Source organism: Oncorhynchus tshawytscha, unplaced genomic scaffold, assembly GCF_018296145.1.
Source record: "Oncorhynchus tshawytscha isolate Ot180627B unplaced genomic scaffold, Otsh_v2.0 Un_contig_120_pilon_pilon, whole genome shotgun sequence".
In the NCBI taxonomy this organism is placed as follows: Eukaryota; Metazoa; Chordata; class Actinopteri; order Salmoniformes; family Salmonidae; genus Oncorhynchus; species Oncorhynchus tshawytscha.
The window spans coordinates 1-21,767 of NW_024609310.1; the positions used below are offsets into that span (position 1 = coordinate 1).

The window sequence follows — 21,767 nt, forward strand, 5'->3', positions numbered from 1 at the left end:
TGTGTGTTCTCTGATGAACTGTTAGCACAGTTGATGTTTTGAAGCATTTTCCACAGTTAGAGCAGGAGTATGGCTTCTCCCCTGTATGTATACGTTCATGTGATTTTAAGTGGGAAAGTTGAGAGAAACTCTTTCCACAGTCTAAGCAAACGTAAGGCTTCTCTCCTGAGTGTGTTCTCTGATGAACTTTTATATCAGTTGATGTTGTGAAGCACTTTCCACAGTCAGAGCAGACGTAAGGCTTCTCTCCTGTGTGTGTTCTCTGGTGAACTTTTAGCTCATATAATGTTTTAAAACATTTTCCACAGTCAGAGCAGGAGTATGGCTTCTCCCCTGTATGTATACGTTCATGTGATTTTAAGTGGGAAAGTTGAGAGAAACTAGTTCCACAGTCAGGGCAGAAGAAAGGCTTCTCTCCTGTGTGTGTTCTCTGATGAACTTTTAGCTCATTTAATGTTTTGAAATATTTTCCACAGTCAGAGCAGGAATAAGGCTTCTCTCCTGTGTGTGTTCTCTGATGAACTTTTAGCTCAGTTGACGTTTTGAAATATTTTACACAGCCAGAGCAGGAGTAAGGCTTCTCCCCTGAATGTATACGTTCATGTGTTTTTAAGGTATACAATTGGGAGAAACTCTTCCCACAGTCAGAGCAGACGTAAGGCTTCTCTCCTGTGTGTGTTCTCTGATGAACTTTTAGTTCATTTGAGGTTTTAAAACATTTTCCACAGTCAGAGCAGTAATACGGCTTCTCTCCTGTGTGTGTTCTCTGATGAACTTTTAGATCAGTTGATGTTGTGAAGCATTTTCTACAATCAGAGCAGACGTAAGGCTTCTCTCCTATATGTACATGTTTATGTGTTTTTAAGTGGGAAAATTGAGAGAAACTAGTTCCACAGTCAGAGCAGACGTAAGGCTTCTCTCCTGTGTGTATACGTTGGTGTGCTTTTAAGGTGCCCAGATGAGAGAAACTCGCCCCACAGTTAGAGCAGAAGAAAGGCTTCTCTCCTGTGTGTGTTCTCTGATGAACTTTTAGCTGAGTTGATGTTTTAAAACGTTTTCCACAGTCAGAGCAGTAATAAGGCTTCTCTCCTGTGTGTGTTCTCTGATGAAGTTTTAGCTGAGTTGTTGTTTTGAAACATTTTCCACAGTTGGAGCAGGAGTAAGGCTTATCTCCTGTGTGTATTTTTAGGTGTATTTTTAGCTTTGATAGAAATGGGAAAATCTCTTCACAATGTGGGCAGTGATGAGACCTCTTAGCTCTCTGATCTTCCTGCTGTTGATCTCTGGATGTAGAGAATGTCTCAACATGGCATCCTGTGTGAACATCAGAAGAACCAGTCAGTTGGTGTGAAGCCCTTTTTACATCAGTAGTTGTTACTAAGTGCTTAACAGAAACCCAGCCTAAAATCCCCAATGAGCAAGCAATGCAGATGTAGAAGCACAGTGGCCAGAAAAAACTCCCTAGAAAGCAGGAACCTAGAAAAAATTAAAATACAAAAATCGTAATATTAAACATTCATGAAAATACAAGTGTCTTACATCATTTAAAAGCTTCTTATTAATCCAACTGCGTTGTCAGATTTCAAAAAGGCTTTACGGAGAGAGCATACCAAGCGATTATCTGAGGACAGCTCCCCACATCAAAATACTTTTTCAACCAGCACAGGCGTGACAAAATCACAGACAGCAATTAAATAAATCACTTACCTTTGAAGATCTTCCTCTGATTGAAATCCCAAGGGTCCCAGCTACACAATGAATGGTTGTTTTGTTCGATAAAGTCTTTCATTATATCCCAAAACTGTCAGTTTAGTTGGCCCGCTTGATTCAGTAATTCACTCGTTCAACATGCACACAAACGAATCCAAAAAGTTACCGGAAAAGTTTGTCCAAACAAGTCAAACGATGTTTCTAATTAATCCTCAGGTATTCTAATATCCAAATAAACAATAATATTTCAGACGGAGAATAGTGTGTTTAATAGAGAAGATAAATAACGAAGAGCGCACTCTCGTTGATGCGCGCAACATGAATACTTTTGTAATGGGGGACACCTTGGAAAAACTACAAATACTTGTTCATTTTTCAAAAAACAAGCCTGAAACCCTTTCTAAAGACTGTTGACATCTAGTGGAAGCCATAGGAACTGCTATCTGGGTCCCATCTATGTGTATATCCCATAGGCAAGCATTGAAAAAACCTGTGACCTCAAAAAATAAAAATATTCCTCAATGTTTTCGCCTGCCATATCAGGTCTGTTATACCCACAGACATTATTTTAACAGTTTTAGGAACTTCAGTGTGTTTTCTATCCAATGCGATCAAGTATATGTGTCAATCTGCAAAATTGTAATTATTCGCCTACCTCCTCATGCCTTTTGCACATAACGTATATAGACTCTCTTTTTTTCTACTGTGTTATTGACTTGTTAATTGTTTACTCCATGTGTAACTCTGTGTTGTCTGTTCACACTGCTATGGTTTATCTTGGCCAGGTCGCAGTTGCAAATGAGAACTTGTTCTCAACTAGCCTACCTGCTTAAATAAAGGTGAAATAAAAATAAATAAATAAAAATAAATATGCATCTCCTAGCTTCTGGGCAGTTTACTTTGGGCACGTCAGTCATCTGAAATTCCGGACAATAACCAGTATATAAAGGAAGTTAAATAAAGGTAATAAATAAATAAATACACTACCATTAGTGGTGAAATAAATGAATAAATTCTAAAGTTTGGGGCCACTTACAAATGTCCATGTTTTTGAAAGAAAAGCACATTTTTTATCCATTCAAATAATGTCAAAGTGATCAGAAATACAGTGTAGACATTGTTAATGTTGTAAATGACTATTGTAGCTGGAAACGGCTAAAGATCTCGTACAACGCTGTGTACTACTCTCTACACAGAACAACGCAAACAGTCTCTAACCAGAATAGTGTCTAGAAGGCCAGCATCCCGGAGTCGCCTCTTCACTGTTGTCATTGAGACTGGTGTTTTGCGAGTACTCTTTAATGAAACTGCCAGTTGAGGACTTGTGAGACGTCTGTTTCTCAAACTAGACACTCTAAAATACTTGTCCTCTTGCCCAGTTGTGCACCGGGGCCTCCCACTCCTTTTTCTATTCTGGTTAGAGCCAGTTTGCGCTGTTCTGTGAAGGGAGTAGTACACAGTGTTGTACAAGATCTTCAGTTTCTTGGGATCTCCAGTTTCTTTCTCACATGGAAGGCTCTACCATGTGAGAAATTTCAGAAGTTTCAGAAGAAAGGTCTTTGTTTCTGGCCATTTTGAGCCTGTAATCGAACCGACAAATGACCCAGATACTCAGCTAGTCTAAAGAAAGACCGTTTTATTGCTTCACTAATCAGCACCACACTTTTCAGCTGTGCTAACATAATTGCAAAAGGTTTTGTAATGATTAATTAGCCTTTTAAAATGATAAACTTGGATTAGCTAACACAACATGCCATTGGAACACAGGAGTGATGGTTGCTGATAATGGGCCTCTGTACACCTACAGTGCCTTGCGAAAGTATTCGGCCCCCTTGAACTTTGCGACCTTTTGCCACATTTCAAGTGTCAAACATATAGATATAAAACTGTATTTTTTTGTGAAGAATCAACAACAAGTGGGATACAATCATGAAGTGGAACGACATTTATTGGATATTTCAAACTTTTTTAACAAATCAAAAACTGAAAAATTGGGCCTGCAAAATAATTCAGCCCCTTTACTTTCAGTGCAGCAAACTCTCTCCAGAAGTTCAGTGAGGATCTCTGAATGATCCAATGTTGACCTAAATGACTAATGATGATAAATACAATCCACCTGTGTGTAATCAAGTCTCCGTATAAATGCACCTGCACTGTGATAGTCTCAGAGGTCCGTTAAAAGCGCAGAGAGCATCATGAAGAACAAGGAACACACCAGGCAGGTCCGAGATACTGCATTTGTAAAGTCAGAATCTTTTGTGAAGGCCGGATTTGGATACAAAAAGATTTCCCAAGCTTTAAACATCCCAAGGAGCACTGTGCAAGTGATAATATTGAAATGGAAGGAGTATCAGACCACTGCAAATCTACCAAGACCTGGCCGTCCCCTAAACTTTCAGCTCATACAAGGAGAAGACTGATCAGAGATGCAGCCAAGAGGCCCATGATCACTCTGGATGAACTGCAGAGATCTACAGCTGAGGTGGGAGACTCTGTCCATAGGACAACAATCAGTCGTATATTGCACAAATCTGGCCTTTATGGAAGAGTGGCAAGAAGAAAGCCATTTCTTAAAGATATCCATAAAAAGTGTTGTTTAAAGTTTGCCACAACCCACCTGGAAGACACACCAAACATGTGGAAGAAGGTGCTCTGGTCAGATGAAACCAAAATTGAACTTTTTGGCAACAATGCAAAACGTTATGTTTGGCGTAAAAGACACAAGCTCACACAGCTCATCACCCTGAACACACCATCCCCAACACACCATCCCCAAAAACAGGTGGTGGCAGCATCATGGTTTGGGCCTGCTTTTCTTCAGCAGGGACAGGGAAGATGGTTCAAATTGATGGGAAGATGGATGGAGCCAAATACAGGACCATTCTGGAAGAAAACCTGATGGAGTCTGCAAAAGACCTGAGACTGGGACGGAGATTTGTCTTCCAACAAGACAATGATCCCGAATTTCTTGCGAGATTTTAGGATGGTTTGCTGAATCGTCCCAAACTCAACATCGCGCCATTAGGCAGAATGTGCTTTGATGAAAACAAAATACAGGAAGTCAAAATAATTCAACACCATCTGCTCTAATTTGCTCACCAAACAGTATTTCAAGAAGATATAAATGCATATTCCCATGAAATTGATTGAGATCAAACAATTGGCATGCAGACGCAGCTTGGTCATTTCACTGGTGAAACGTGAAGAATTATCATTCAATATTGACAGTGATGATGCCATGGCCTATTTTGAAATGAGGTATGCCTAACTTAGTGATTGAGGGGGTATTAAACATTTTCAACGTTCTTGAGACAATGTGTGGGGAAAGGCAGGTGTTACAAGTTTAAATTGTTTTTGCTTCGCTGGGAAGTCTTGAGTTGTTCAGGGATGTGTGATGTCAGAATTACAGAATTCAACCTAGCAATAGACTGGTCATAACTTATGGAGGTCTAATATATGAAGATAACTTATAGATAGAACCAGCTCTTACCATGACTAACAGTTGTCCTAATGTTCTCCTCCTCTTCTTCATCTTTAATGATGACATTCAGCTCCAGTGTTTGACTGCAGTCTTCCAGCTTCACTGATGCCATCTCTGGATCCTGCAGTGCAAACTGGGCTCCACTGTCACTATCAGTACCCAGTGACTGTAGGTTTCTACTCAGTGTGGAAGGAGAGAGGCAGGCTGGGATTGTCCTCACTGTTGACGTTACCGGCCTCAGACTTAATCAGAGTCGGTCTGTAGTAATAAAGACAAACGGACACAAAAGTTATTTTCTTGTTTAATTATCTCATTTCAGTAGATCAGGTAGCTAATCCTTGACAAAACATTCATTCACATTAGACACATTTTAAATTGCACAACATAAGTGCACTTAATCTATAGTAGATTTCCTAAATTCACATAAATGCATAAATGACTCAAAAACCATTTAGTACAAGATCACAGTATGTTTCAGGCAGCACTATGTACTATTTTCCTGAATAACCTTGTCTTCACTGTATTATTTCACTCACAGAAAAAATAGTATTTCCCGTTCACACCATATTAAGAATTATCAGGGGTCGTACAGTGGCAAGTCAAATTCAAGGACTTTTTCAGGCACTAATATTTATTTACTTGAAGCCCCGTGTGAAAACCCTGAATTATAGATAAATATAGAAACAACTGAATGTGTCTGAATATTAGTACACATGTAAAGAACTGATAATCATTACATTCAGCTTCAAAACTGTAGAGCAACTGAAATGTTCTCTCTCTGATGAGGCACTACCTGCACTGAAGTCTGTTGATGCAGACCTCCTATGGTATCATGGAGGTCCACAAACAAACCTTTAAGGTCCATGTCTGTCTAATTCTGTACTAAGAAAATAAACCAAGAAATCCCTATTAACTTCTACCACACCCTCCCCTTCCCCAAAAACCCTCCAACACCCCCCAATAAACTATATCAATAGATCCCTTTCTGTGTTTGCAAACATTGGGGTCTTTATCATGCTGAGACAATCCACCCCAGAGTACCCAGCTTATCAAAAACCATACCGACAGTAACATCTGTTACCCCCAACAACTCTGCTGCAGTTTACAAGATAACTTTAAACCTGGTATTTCTGCTTTACACAATCCAAGTTGTTGATAAGCTTACATATGAATGCTATGAAGTAAATTGTATTCACTATTAAATAATCCTTTGTCAGAGCATATTTATGGGCACAAGATTTCTGAATAGGCCTCTAAACCATGTCAGGACTAGTAGAAAGACCAGTTCTGACAGTAGGTCCTCTTACTACAGGACCAGCCATGGAAGCTCCATCAGTCTGACAGTAGATCCTCTTACTACGGGACCAGCCATGGAAGCTCCATCAGTCTGACAGTAGGTCCTCTTACTACAGGACCAGCCATGGAAGCTCCATCAGTCTGACAGTAGATCCTCTTACTACAGGACCAACCATGGAAGCTCCATCAGTCAACAGCTACATTTCCCATTCTTTGGCATTTAAAAACACTGTGATGATTCACCGTTGCTGATCCAGTTTCAACTGTTCTGCCTGCTGTCATGGAACCCTGACCTGTTCACCAGACGTGCTACCTGTCCCAGACCTGCTGTTTCCAACTCTCTAGAGATAGCAGGAGCAGAAGAGAAACTCTCAATGATCGGCAATGAAAAGCCAAATGACATTTACTCCTGAGGTGCTGACCTGTTGCACCCTCGACAACCACCATTATTATTTGACCCTGCTGGTCATCTATGAACATCTCCACCCAGCACAGCCAGAAGAGGACTGGCCACCCCTCAAAGCCTGGTTCCTCTCTAGGTTTCTTTGTTGGTTCTGGTCTTTCTAGGGAGTTTTTCCAAGCCACTGTGCTTCTACACCTGCATTGCTTGCTGTTTGTTGTTTTAGGCTGCGTTTCTGTACAGAACTTTGTGACTTCTTTAACCCTCTTTCCTACTGATCAACCTTTAGGCTTCAACCACTGTCTCCCTTCACATGTTCTTTAACAATATCATCCATGGACATAGATATTGGGACCTCAGAGATTATTACTCCCTTCAATGTAGCATCAGCTCCAGGGTCATGGCTTCTGAGCTTTGTCCCATTATGATTTTCCAATTGAAGAATCTTCCCTTGCTGAACCTGACCAGCACAAGATATTAACAATCTACCACTTTCAATGTTTTATTTCACCTTTATTTAACCAGGTAGGCTAGTTCAGAACACGTTCTCATTTACACGGCTGCGTCCCAGTTTAACTTCACCTCTTTACTCTGCATATGATACATCATGACAGATTCTATATCTCTGAGCATCTCTCTGCACCTGGCATCCACCAAATACTGCTCTGTGTGTCCTACACACAATTGCAACACTTAACTGTCACATTGCTCCAACATTTACTGTAATCATGTTCCCCACCACACTCGGCACATCTTTTCACTCAACAGCTACATGTCCCATACTTTGGCATTTAAAAACACTGATGATTCACTGTTGCTGCTCCAGTTTCAACTGTTCTGCTATGGAACCCTGACCTGTTCACCAGACGTGCTACCTGTCCCAGACCTGCTGTTTTCAACTCTCTAGAGACAGCAGGAGCGGTAGAGATACTCACAATGATCGGCTATGAAAAGACAACTGAAATTGACTCCTGAGGTGCTGACCTGTCGCACCCTCGACAACCACTGTGATTATTATTATTTGACCCTGCTGGTCATCTATGAACATTTGAACATATTGGCAATGTTCTGTTATAATCTCCACCCAGCACAGGCAGAAGAGGACTGGCCACCCCTCATAGCCTGGTTCCTCTCAGGGTTTCTTCCTAGGTTCCTGCCTTTCTAGGGAGTTTTTCCTCACCACTGTGCTTCTACACCTGCATTGCTTGCTGTTTGGGGTTTTAGGCTGGGTTTCTGTACAGCACTTTGTGACATCAGCTGATGTAAGAAGGGCTTTATAAATACATTTGATTGGTTGATTAATGAGGCTGGGTCAAAATCACTGACATTGAAGCTAAGGAATCCTATTCTGTACTTTTCCAGACAAAACCTTCTCTACCTCAACAGCACTGATAAGCTTTCACTTCTTTAACCCTCTTTCCTACTGATCAACCTTTAGGCTTCAACCACTCTGTCTCCCTTCACATGTTCTTTAACAATATCATCCATGGACATAGATATTGGGACCTCAGAGATTATTACTCCCTTCAATGTAGCATCAGCTCCAGGGTCATGGCTTCTGAGCTTTGTCCCATTATGATTTTCCAATTGAAGAATCTTCCCTTGCTGAACCTGACCAGCACAAGATATTAACAATCTACCACTTTCAATGTTTTATTTCACCTTTATTTAACCAGGTAGGCTAGTTCAGAACAAGTTCTCATTTACACAGCTGCATCCCAGTTTAACTTCACCTCTTTTTATGGCCTTGGTTAATCAGGGTGTAAATGAGGCCCTGTGGTCTCCTCAAACACCATCCCAACTTTCCACTCTAACACATTATTATTCTAGCTCCCTACCTTGGGCCTCTAGTTACTATACTACATGCGCCCCTGCTTCCAGTATCAATATCTCTGTTCTTCCTATGTCTTCCCACTACAGAACATTCACATACTAGGCCCTCATCCTCCCGCTCAATATCATCAGAACTGTCCCCCACATTGATCGCATTCCAGCACAGCTGTTGCTTCTCAAACTCTCAATTTCCATTGTTTCAGGGGTGTCAAACTCATTCCATTCTCAGGTTTTTTTTCAATTAAAACCTAGACAATCAGATGAGGGGAGTTCCTTTCTAAATAGTGACCTTAATTCATTAATCAAGTACAGGTGTGGAGCGCAGACACTTGGTCCTCCATGGAATGAGTTTGATACGTGCTCCGATTCATCGCATTCCCGCATCAATATCATCAAACGCCAATGCAGTTGTTGCTTCTCAAACTCTCAAATGTTTCAGGGGTGAAGGCCATTCCATGCAGTTGGCCTTTCTCTCTCCAAATGGTGAAGGATAACTTCAGTTAGCTTCCCTCTATTTTGACACTCCAAATGGTGAAGGATAACTTCAGTTAGCTTCCCTCTATTTTGACACTCCATCACACAGCCTCATGTCGCCATTTCACCACGAGCAAACTCCTAGAAAGACGACCGAAACCGTTGCCGCCATTTGACTTGCCTCGTACGAACCATCCTGATCTCGCGAGCTTACATTAACGAAACAGTGTATGTAAACTCGCGAGAACAGGATGGTTCGGACGAGGCTATTTACCAGCTCATAAACATTTTACACAAAACCAAGAACATGTAAAAACGAACTTAAATAAGTGGAATCTTTATGAAATGACTTTGACGAAATTATGTACATACACTCAGATAAACCCAAAGTCTAGTTATGTGACTTGTAAAATATTTTTTAAACACGTTCTTCACTCACTCGGTTTGACCCCAAAATAACACATACAATTAAAACCTTTACCAAACGTGATAATACATTGACGGATTTGTTACCTAGCGTGTTATATATTCTATTCTCTCGACATTAGAAGGTTTAAACATGCTATTACATACCTACAATGATACATTTGAAACGGACACAACCACTATCGACACAACAGCACCGTTCTGTCGTTTCGACCCGGAACTTCCTGTTCCCCACTACGACAGTGCAGCAGCGTCATCTTCTTCTCTGGTATACTGACATTTACACAAATATAACGTGTCTGCCGCCACCTAATGTACGGTGAGTAAACTGTAGAAAAATATACACGTCCAATGTTGAAAAGGGGAGGGGGAACAACGACATCAAAACAAAATACAAAATAGATAAATAACAACATCCCACTCGTTCAGTCACAGTCCTATTCAAATCACATCCCTACACAGTCTCATGGGCCTCGTAGGGAGGAACATCTTCAGTCAGTATTCCCTGCAATCAGTGGTGTAAAGTACTTAAGTACAAATATTTAAGTAATTTTGGGTGTCAGTAGTTATGGAGTTTTGGGGGTATCTGTACTTTACTTTTGATATTTTTGACAACTTCTACTTTTACTCCACTACATTCCTAAAGAAAATAATGTACTTTCAACTCCATACATTTTCCCTGACACCCAAAAGTACTCGTTAGATTTTGAATGATTAGCAGGACAGGAAAAAAATTTTAAATTCGCGCATCCCTACTGCATCTGATTTGTCGGACTCACTAAACACAAATACTTTGTTTTTAAATTATGGATGTGGTCTTAAATTCAATCTGGAGTGCCAGAGTGCGCTTGGTCGTTCGTAAATTCAGAGCGTTGTCAGACTGTCAGTTCGTATCGCTCTCGGAGCGTTCAGAGCCACACTGGACGCTCTGGCGGAGGAGGAGGGTTGATTCAAGCGTTCTGACCTCACAACGGCAGTCAAGCATCCAAGATAACTGGTTAACATTGGCTGGCTTGCTAGCTACTTTCAGTACAAATGAGAGAACTCTGACCATTTTACTCGCCTTAGCAGAGCTGGTTAGGCTGTGTTCATGTTATCCAGAGCATTGGTGACTTTAACTGTGCTACAGGCAACAATTTAATAACGCATTTTTTTTGCCGACGCTTACTGACACCGGCGGTATTCAAGGGGTGTTGAGCGTTTGTTTTTCATCAATTATTCTTCCCTCTGGCACTCAGACGAGAGTGGTCTGAAATCGGAGTATATAGCCAGAGCGAATTTAGGAACGCAGGCTATGTCTGAGTGTTGGAGTGTGCCCCTTACAGGTTAGGATAATTAAAGTGGCAATTTAGGTGAATTATCGTGGCAGGTTAGGAGACTGAGGTTAAGGTTAGGAAAAGGGTGAGGGTTAGGTATTTGTTTACCATGCAGGTTAGGAAAATTAACGTGGCAGGTTAGGTGAATTACCGTGGCAGGTTAGGAGACTAGGGTTAGGGTTAGCTACAATGTAACAGATGTCAACAACTGTTGTCCCAACGCAAAAGAAACGGCCACGGACCAATGGGGAGCATCAATTGGTGTAAAGTAGATATCATGAAACACCCGATATCAGAGAACGCCCCTAATTGCGAGAAACGGGTCTGCAATTACACCTCTTTCGGATCAAGGGGCCAGGCTTCCAGTCTGTAAGCATGCTTTCCACTGTGCTCAGAGGGCATTTTCCGTACTGCAGTTCAGCTGAAGCACGGCCCAATTCCCATTCCCATTGACGGCCCCATTGCGAAGTCAATTTTTTTTTTAAACAAGACAATTTACTCATCAAGTCTGTAAACAAAACATCCATTGAATTATTCAAGTAATTGCCTTAGTCAGATTTTTTTCCCATCACTCACAGCCAAGGTTAACCATTTTAGATTCATGCTGTGAGGTGGGTGAGTTTATGCCACATGCAGATGCTGAAGGGAAAACACACCTCTTGACCTGCTGTGTATAATGTAGGTTAAGGTGCAGCCTCGTCTCATAGACTAGGTGTAACATAGTAAATATAAATCAGGGACTCTCAAAACAGTATTATGTTACGTTTTTCTGGTTACAAAAGACAGATGGTTACTTAATACATGGAATTTGGTGGTGCTGTACTGTAACAGCGAGCTGAGCCAGTTGAAAGTATTGACAACAGGGATATATTGTTGGTGACTGTGTGCTCCTTCATTAGTTTTGTGTTTATTATTATTTTACTTCTGGTACCCTCCTACCTGAGAGGCATGAGGCCTGTGTGGCGTTGCACTGTTAAAATCATCCCAGTGTGGAGATGAAACACCTGTGTGTTACAAAGCCACATGCTCTGTCCTCTCTGTTCTACCTAGGTGTTTTAATGTGGATAATACAGAGATAATACTAATACAGAGAGAACCACTGCTCTACCTAGGTGTTTTAATGTGGGTAATACAGAGATAATACTAATACAGAGAGAACCACTGCTCTACCTAGGTGTTTTAATGTGGGTAATACAGAGATAATACTAATACCGAGAGAACCACTGCTCTACCTAGGTGTTTTAATGTGGGTAATACAGAGATAATACTAATACTGAGAGAACCACTGCTCTACCTAGGTGTTTTTATGTTGGTAATACTAATACAGATAACACTGCTCTACCTAGGTGTTTTAATTGGTAATCTCTGCCCTTTTTAATGTGACTCATACAGAGATAACCATTGGACATGCATTTTCCATTATGCCATTGTGTTTACCACTTCAGATCCTTAAATTGTAGTTTAAAGCATATACAGGGCATTATACAAGACCCCTTGACTTTTTCCACATATTGTTACGTTACAGGCTTATACAAAAATGGATTAAATGCATGTTTTACCCCTCATCAATATACACATAATGACAAAGCGAAAAAAGTTTTTTACAAATTTGTAAATTTATACAAATGAATACCTTATTTGCATAAATATTCAGACTGTAACGCTCAATGAGTGAATGGGTGTGGAGTCAGGCGCAGAGAGCAAAGGATGTGGGAAAAAACACGCTTTAATGTCCAAAATCAAAGGAACAAAATAGTTATACCCAACACAGGAGTAACTATAAAAACAAAATAGTACCCTTAGGTAAAATACCAGGACAGCGAGAAAACCCAACAAAACACTAACACCTCTCACAAATACAGAAGAACAAGAAGAACAAGCCTGTAACAAAAACAAACAGAACAGGCACACAAACTTAAATAACCCCACCCTAACAACCAAACAATGAACAGGTGAAACCAATTAGACAAAACCAAACGAACACGGGACAAAGGATCGGTGGCAGCTAGTAGACCAGACGACGATGACCGCCGAGCGCCACCCGAACAAGAAGGGGAGCCACCTTCGGTAATATTCGTGACACAGACCCTTTCCTCTGAGACTCAAAATTCAGCTCAAGTGCATCCTGTTTCCATTGATCATCCTTGAGATGTTTCTACAACTTGATTGGAGTCCACCTGTGGTAAATTCAAATGTATGGACATGATTGGAAAAGGATCACACCTGTCTTTTTAAGGTCCCACAGCTGACAGTGCAAGTCAGAGCAAAAACCAAGCAATGAGGTCGAAAGAAATTTTCCGTCGAGCTCCGAGACAGATTTGTGGTGAGGCACAGATCTGGGGAAGAGTACCAAAACATTTCTCAATTCTCTTGTTGGCTGGGCTCCCCGCTTGTGCCTTCAAACTCAACAACTTACCACTGCTTCACCTGGCTTCAAAGCCTCTGGCAACTTACCACTGCTAAAATCACCTGGCTATCAGCGGAGCCTTGTCTGGCAAAACAATGGCATAAAACAGTTCATTCAGCCTCATTTACTGCCTTTTTATTCAAATAACATGGCTGACTTACTTAAACAAATGTGGTTTCTACTGACAATTGAGATGTACAAACTATGGCATAAGGGGACGATAAGAGGCAATCCGTAATTTCGATTAAGACATTAATGAGCGAGCTAGGACGGACGTAGTCAATGTAACTATTTGTTCAGCACTTTGGAAATGTACAGCAACATAATTCAGAACATGGGCCGTTCTTACAGTGTTCTCCCTGTACGCCAAGTCAGAACCGTAGGATAAATAAAGGGGCATACATGCAGACAATGATTACATTTCTCAAAAACAGGTTATAGGCTACATGTGAACCACCAAGTCAGAACAGTAGGCAAAATTAAGATGTGAAACTAAATAAAATTATTAGGGTGAGGCACATGGGCTAGTTGGAGGAAAGTTTATTTTCCCAAGCACAATCTTCAACATACACATTAGTATTACTTTCTTAGCTACAGTATACACATCTTGGAATAATTTATGCAGCAGCATACAAGACATTTTTGGACTCACCTTGTTGTGCTGTTCACTTGAACAGGAAGTGGCGGCAGTAATTTGTGGGCATATTTTGTTCATCAAATTTTGTCAACAAAGTCTGTCATTCTCTGGATTTGGTGCTTTCAAGACAAAATCGAAGAAGAAAAAAAAGAATCTTCATTGGTCGTAGCAGCCCAGTTCCCAATTTACAATTCTGAGTTGGATGAAAGTTCAAAATGTTGAATTTTACAGTTGTTTTTCACACAAACTAGGAAAAGTGGCACAAATCCCATTAATCCAATGTTGAAGACAGTTTTTGAAAAGAGCCCCTTAATCTTAGACTTGGGACCACACAGCCACTCCACTGAATAGCAGGCTAATGATTGCTTTGCAATGCTTGCAGTTAGCCACTGATTCCTTCCAAACCACTCATTGTTGAATTTGCAATTTGTTGTGATGTTTATGTCCAATGACCGATGAATACCGACACAAGGTAAATTTCTCTTTTTCTCTTCTCTGAACAAGATTAAAAAGATTTAACCCAGTAGGCCAACATTGTTCATAATAATGACTGCTTCAATTAAAACCTGTTCATTGACACATCAAATGCTGAATTTTCACAGATTTTTTAAAAAAAAATCACACAATCTTTTCAAAGTCCTGCACTCATGCCAGGAATATAGTATATGCATATGATAACATTTGAACTTTGACAAAACACTATACCCAAAACTGAATGGTCTGAAGTCTCTAAAACTGGTTAAATTATGTCTGTGGCTATAACAGAATACATTTTTAGGAGTAAAAATCCCAGGGAAAACTTATTTCTGCCCAAAAACAAAACAAAAATATTTCCGCCAGTCAATGTATTGTCTAATTGTTTGCAAACAGAGAAAATCAGATGATCTGCCCTGAATGATGGGTTACACTGCTCCTACAGTGTTTTCCAAGATCCCCCATGTCACCCTGTTGCCACTGGCTTACATGGCATTTCATGACTGGTTCACATCCTTGCACTGGGATGACGTATAGTCACTTCCTGTCTTGGGGCTCACCCTGGAGGACTCAGTTATGAAAGTGAAAATATCCCCACGATGATTTCAAGACTTGCTGCTATCGAATACAGATCGAACCCCTGTGATCAATTTGATTTGATTATTAACGAACATTCTACCTAAAGTTGAAGTTTACAAAAGTAGGTTGAAGTGATTTGTAAAAGTTTATAGGCAACTTTATCCCAACTCAGACAAAAAGTGACGTTGACCAGTCTTGTCAAAGCATGTGAATTTTCCTGAATTTTCCTGTAGTCATACAAAGATCAATTCATCAGACAAATGCCTTCATACTGTCAAACTGATATAATTGAAGAACTGACATTTTACAACCATAGAACCATTCATACTGTCATGATCTAATTGAATAAACTGAAGAAAAAATTGGCAGATCAATAAATTGCTTCAAATGCACAACCAAACACATTCATGACTGTCAGTAACTAAAAAAACTCATCTAGTTTTAAAGACAATTAATAAACACATTTCATTTTAAACTGTGTATCATTAAATAAAGTGTAAAATAACCCCCCCAAACTAGTGGTGAAAAAATCTTATCTGATACATGTTAGTTCGGAAGGTACCATGTGGTTAGAGTGCATACAATAGTAACCAAAAAGCAAGATTCATGCTTTCCGAGCTGACAAGGTAAAACTCTGTTGTTCTGCCTCTGAACAAGGCAGTTAACACACTGTTCCTAGGCCAGCATTGTAAATAAGAATTTGTTCTTAATTAACAGACTTGCCTAGTTAAATAAAGGTTCAAAAAATGTTTTTTTTTTTTTTTTTTAAAGAAGTGTCTACTAGCTCATTCCCACAGAATAATGCAGAGGGACAACTTGGTCTCAGAGCAAAACGTATTATGTATTACAAAAACATCCGTGCCACTCCATTTAGTATGTTAGGTTACATTACATTGGACTACCAATATAAACTGAACTAAAATATAAAGTAAACATGTAAAGTGTTGGTTTCATGAGCTGAAATAAAACATTCCAGCAATGTTCCATGTGCAGAAAAAGCTAATTTCTCTCAAATGTTGTGCACAACTTTGTTACTATCCCTGTTAGTGAGCATTTCAGCCTTTGTCAAGATAATCCATCCACCTGACAGGTGTGGCATATCAAGATGTTGATAAAACAGCATTATCATTACACAAGTGCACCTTGTGCTGGGGGACAATAAAAGGCCACACAACACAATGTCACATATATCTCAAGTTCAGGGAATGTGCAATTGCATGATGACTGCAGGAGAGAATTCAATATGTATATCTCTACCATAAGCCACCTCTAACGTCCTTTTAGAGAATTTGGCAGTACATCCAACCGGCCTCACAACTGCAGATCACATGTAACCACGGCAGCCCAGGACCTCTTCACCTGCAGGATTGTCTGGGAGGGGGCTGAGTAGTATTTCTGTCTGTAATCAAGACCTTTTTGGGGGAAAAACTCATGCCGATTGGCTGGGCCTGGCTCCCAAGTGGGCCTATGCCCTCCCAAGTCCCACCCATGGCGGAGCCCCTGCCCAGTCATGTGAAATCCATAGATTATGGCCTCTTATTTAAAATGACTGATTTCCTTATACAAACTATAAATCTTTGAAATTGTTGTGTTTAAATTGTTCAGTATAATACGACTTCTAGGATGTATCGTATGTTACGAATTACAATTCTTACGTTATTTTACGCATTGCTATTCATACAATATGTTACGAACTTGTAATATGTATGATATGCTAACATACTAAGTAATAGCTAAAATTTGTTGTTGCTAAGTTAGCTAGGTAAGGGGTTTAATATAGCTAAAGTTTAGGGGAAAGTTTGTAAGTTGCAGCTAAGTTGCTAAGTTAGCTGAGTTAGTTAAAAGTTGCTAATTAGCTACAGTCCTCCTTGATGAGATTCTAAACACAGCAGCCTTTGGCTAGAAGTTTGAGTTACACGCCCACCCTTCCACAGAGCAGGAGTAAGACTTCTCTCCTGTGTGACTACATTGGTGTGTTAAGTTGCTATGTTGAGAGAAACTCACCCAAAAGTCAGAGCAGACGTAAGCAGGCTTCTCTCATGCGTGTGTTCTCTGATGAACTATTAGCTCAGTTGCTGTTTTGAAGCATTTTACACAAACAGAGCAGGAGTATGGCTTCTCTCCTTTATGTATATGTTGGTGTGTTTTTAAGTATCCAGTCGAGAGAAACTCACCCCACAGTCAGAACAGGAGTAAGGCTTTTCTCCTGTGTGTGTTCTCTGATGAACTTTTAGCTTAGTTGATGTTTTGAAGCATTTTCCACAGTCAGAGCAGGAATAAGGCTTCTCTCCTGTGTGTGTTCTCTGATGAACTGTTAGCACAGTTGATGTTTTGAAGCATTTTCCACAGTCAGAGCAGGAGTATGGCTTCTCCCCTGTATGTATACGTTCATGTGATTTTAAGTTGGAAAGTTGCGAGAAACTAGTTCCACAGTCAGAGCAGACGTAAGGCTTCTCTCCTGTGTGTGTTCTCTGGTGAACTTTTAAGCTCATTTGATGTTTTAAAACTTTTTCCACAGTCAGAGCAGGAATAAGGCTTCTCTCCTGTGTGTGTTCTCTGATGAACTTTTAGCTCAGTTGATGTTTTGAAGCATTTTCCACAGTCAGAGCAGGAGTAAGGCTTCTCTCCTGTATGTATACGTTCATGTGTTTTTAAGTTTGAAGTTGAGAGAAACTCTTTCCACAGTCAGAGCAGAAGAAAGGCTTCTCTCCTGTGTGTGTTCTCTGGTGAACTTTTAGCTCATTTGATGTTTTAAAACGTTTTCCACAGTCAGAGCAGGAATAAGGCTTCTCTCCTGTGTGTGTTCTCTGATGAAATTTTAGCTCAGTTGATGTTTTGAAGCATTTTCCACAGTCAGAGCAGACGTAAGGCTTCTCTCCTGTGTGTGTTCTCTGTGAACTTTTAGCTCATTTGATGTTTTAAAACATTTTCCACAGTCAGAGCAGAATAAGGCTTCTCTCCTGTGTGTGTTCTCTGATGAACTTTTAGATCAGTTGATGTTTTAAAACATTTTCCACAGTCAGAGCAGGAGTAAGGCTTCTCTCCTGTGTGTATACGTTGGTGTGTTTTTAAGTGTGCCCAGATGAGAGAAACTCGTCCCACAGTCAGAGCAGAAGTAAGGCTTCTCTCCTGTGTGTGTTCTCTGTGAACTTTTAGCTCATTTGATGTTTTAAAACATTTTCCACAGTCAGAGCAGAAGTAAGGCTTCTCTCCTGTGTGTGTTCTCTGATGAGCTTTTAGCTCAGTTGATGTTTTAAAACATTTTCCACAGTCAGAGCAGACGTAAGGCTTCTCTCCTGTGTGTGTTCTCTGGTGAACCTTTTTAGCACCTGATGTTTTAAAACATTTTCCACAGTCAGAGCAGGAGTAAGGCTTCTCTCCTGTGTGTATTTTTAGGTGTATTTTTAGCTTTGATAGAAATGGGAAAATCTCTTCACAATGTGGGCAGTGATGAGACCTCTTAGCTCTCTGATCTTCCTGCTGTTGCTCTCTGGATGTGGAGAATGTCTCAACATGGTATCCTGTGTGAACATCAGAAAAACCAGTCAGTTGGTGTGATATACATGTTAATCAAATGTATTTTATGAAGCACTTTTTACATCAGTAGTTGTCACAAAGTGCTTAACAGAAACCCAACCTAAAATCCCCAAAGAGCAATACATGCAGATGTAGAAGCACAGTGGCCACAAACAACTCCCTCGAAAGCAGGAACCTTAGGAAGAAACCTAGAGAGGAACCAAGATCAGAGGGTGACCAGTCCTCTTCTGGCCATACCGGGTGACAGGTAGCCTAGTGGTTAGAGCCAAAGTTAACCTGTTTGGGTGCATGTCCAAACGCTAGCGGGACACCTACGACAACATCTGGTGAAATTGCAGAGCGCGAAATTCAAAATACAAAAATCATAATATTAAACATTCATGAAAATACAAGTGTCTGACATAATTTAAAAGCTTCTTGTTAATCCAACTGCGTTGTCAGATTTCAAAAGGCTTTACGGAGAAAGCATACCATGCGATTATCTGAGGACATCCCCAGACGTCACAGCTTTTCACAACCAGCACACAGTCACAAAACAGCAATTAAATAAATCACTTACCTTTGAAGATCTTCTTCTGATTGCAATCCCAAGGGTCCCAGCTACACAATGAATGGTGTTTTAGATGGCGCTTTTCAGTAATTCACTCGTTCAACATGCACACAAACGAATCCAAAAAGTTACCGGTAAAGTTGGTCCAAACAAGTCAAACGATGTTTCTAATTAATCCTCAGGTATTCTAATATCTAACTAAACAATCATATTTAATACGGAGAATAGTGTGTTCAATAGCGAAGACGAATAACGAAGAGCGCATTCTCGTTGATGCGCGCAACATGGCTACTTTTCTAATGGGGGACACTTTGGAAAAACTACAAATACTTGTTCATTTAAAAAAAAAACAAGCCTGAAACCCTTTCTAAAGACTGTTGACATCTAGTGGAAGCCAAAGGAACTGCAACCTGGGTCCTATCTATTTGTATATCCCATAGGCAAGCATTGAAAAAATGGTTCCCAATCAGAGACAACGATAATCACCTGACTCTGATTGAGAACCGCCTCAGGCAGCCATAGACTATGCTAGACACCCCACAAAAACCCCATGACAAAAACGCACCACAATAACCCATGTCACACCCTGGCCTGACCAAATAAATGAAGACAAACATACATTACTTAGACCAGGGCGTGACAGAACCCCCCCCTAAGGTGTTCCCGGACGCACATCAAAACAATAGGGAGGGTCCGGGTGGGCGTCTGTCCATGGTGGCGGCTCCGGCTCGGGACGTGGACCCCACTCCATCAATGTCATATTTCCTCCCCCTCGCGTCCTAGGATAGTCCACCCTCGCCGCCGACCATGGCCTAGTAGTCCTCACCCAGAACCCCACTGAACTGAGGGGCAGCTCGGGACTGAGGGGCAGCTCGGGACTGAGGGGAAGCTCGGGACTGAGGGGAAGCTCGGGACTGAGGGGAAGCTCGGGACTGAGGGGAAGCTCGGCACTGAGGGGAAGCTCGGCACTGAGGGGAAGCTCGGCACTGAGGCGAAGCTCGGCACTGAGGCGAAGCTCGGCACTGAGGGGAAGCTCGGCACTGAGAGGAAGCTCGGCACTGAGAGGAAGCTCAGCACTGAGAGGAAGCTCAGGCAGGTAGTTGGCTCCGGCAGATCCTGGCTGGCTGGCGGATCTGGAAGAGTCTGGTTGACTGGCGGATCTGGAAGTGTCTGGTTGACTGGCGGATCTGAAAGAGTCTGGCTGACTGGCAGATCTGGAAGAGTCTGGCTGACTGGCAGATCTGGAAGCTCATGGCTGACTGGCGGATCCTGGCTGACTGGCAGCTCCATGCAGACTGGCAGCTCTGGCTGCTCCATGCAAACTGGCAGCTCTGGCTGCTCCATGCAGACTGACAGCTCTGGCTGCTCCATGCAGACTGACAGCTCTGGCTGCTCCATGCAGACTGACAGCTCTATGCAGACTGGCAGCTCTGGCTGCTCCATGCAAACTGGCACATCTGGCTGCTCCATGCAGACTGACAGCTCTGGCTGCTCCATGCAGACTGACATCTCAGGCTGCTCCATGCAGACTGACAGCTCAGGCTGCTTCATGCAGGCTGGCAGCTCTGGCTGCGCTGAACAGGCAGGAGACTCCAGCAGCGCTGTAGAGGAGGAAGGCTCTGGCTGCGCTGAACAGGCGGGAGACTCCGGCAGCACAGGAGAGGAGGAAGGCTCTGGCTGCGCTGAACAGGCGGGAGACTCCAGCAGCGCTGTAGAGGAGGAAGGCTCTGGCTGCGCTGAACAGGCGGGAGACTCCAGCAGCGCTGTAGAGGAGGAAGGCTCTGGCTGCGCTAAACGGGCGGGAGACTCCAGCAGCGCTGTAGAGGAGGAAGGCTCTGGCTGCGCTAAACAGGCGAGGCGCACTGAAGGCCTGGTGCGTGGTGCTGGCACTGGACCGAGGACACGCACAGCAAGCCTGGTGCGGGGAGCTGCCACCGGAGGACTGGTGTGTGGAGGTGGCACTGGATAGACCGGACCGTGCAGGCGCACTGGAGCTCTTGCCCGGCCAATACGTAGAGCTGGTATGTACCGCACCGGGCTATGCACCCGCACTGGAGACACCGTGCGCTCCATAGCATAACACGGTGCCTGCCCGGTCTCTTTAGCCCCCCGGTAAGCACAGGAAGTTTGCGCAGGTCTCCTACCTGGCGTAGCCATACTCCCTGTGAGCCCCCCCAATACATTTTTGGGGCTGACTCTCGGGCTTCCATCCGCGTCGCCGTGCTGCCTCTTCATACCAGCGCCTCTCCGCTTTCGACCGCCTCCAGTTCTTCTTTGGGCGTCGATATTCACCAGGCTGTGCCCAGGGTCCTTTTCCGTCCAATATCTCCTCCCAATTCCAGAAGTCCTGTGATCGCTGCTCCTCACAATAAACAGGGGGAGTTGGCTCAGGTCTGAACCCTGACTCTGCCACACTCTCCCTGAGCCCCCCCCCCCAATAAATTTTTGGGGCTGTCTTTCGGGCTTCCTTGCCAACCGTGTTCCCTCGTATCGTCGGCTCCTCTCTCCGGCTGCCTCTGCTCTCCTAAGTGCCTCCACCTGTTCCCATGGGAGGCGATCTCTTCCCGCCAGTATCTCCTCCCAAGTGTAACAACCCTTGCCATCCAAAACGTCTTCCCATGTCCATTCCTCCTTTCGCTGCTTCTGC

General features: G+C 42.3%; 1 protein-coding gene and 1 long non-coding RNA gene across 2 annotated transcripts in view; both read right to left on the reverse strand.

Annotated features, from left to right (window-relative positions):
- Positions 1 to 15: 15 nt before the first annotated feature.
- Positions 16 to 21,767, reverse strand: part of LOC121844573 (gastrula zinc finger protein XlCGF17.1-like) — a gene marked incomplete at its 3' end in the record, with an annotated part of 33,688 nt that continues 11,936 nt past the window's right edge. The window contains exons 3-4 of the mRNA XM_042314840.1: positions 922 to 1,314; positions 16 to 417 (exon numbers count right to left, since the gene is read on the reverse strand). Of these exons, the coding sequence (XP_042170774.1) occupies positions 16 to 417; positions 922 to 1,314 (795 nt within the window). The remainder of the gene's footprint in view (positions 418 to 921; positions 1,315 to 21,767) is intronic.
- Positions 11,807 to 12,265, reverse strand: LOC121844572. Its single transcript, XR_006082046.1, has 2 exons — positions 12,045 to 12,265; positions 11,807 to 11,982 (listed from the first exon to the last, which is right to left on the reverse strand). It is a non-coding gene; the product is annotated as an uncharacterized LOC121844572 (long non-coding RNA).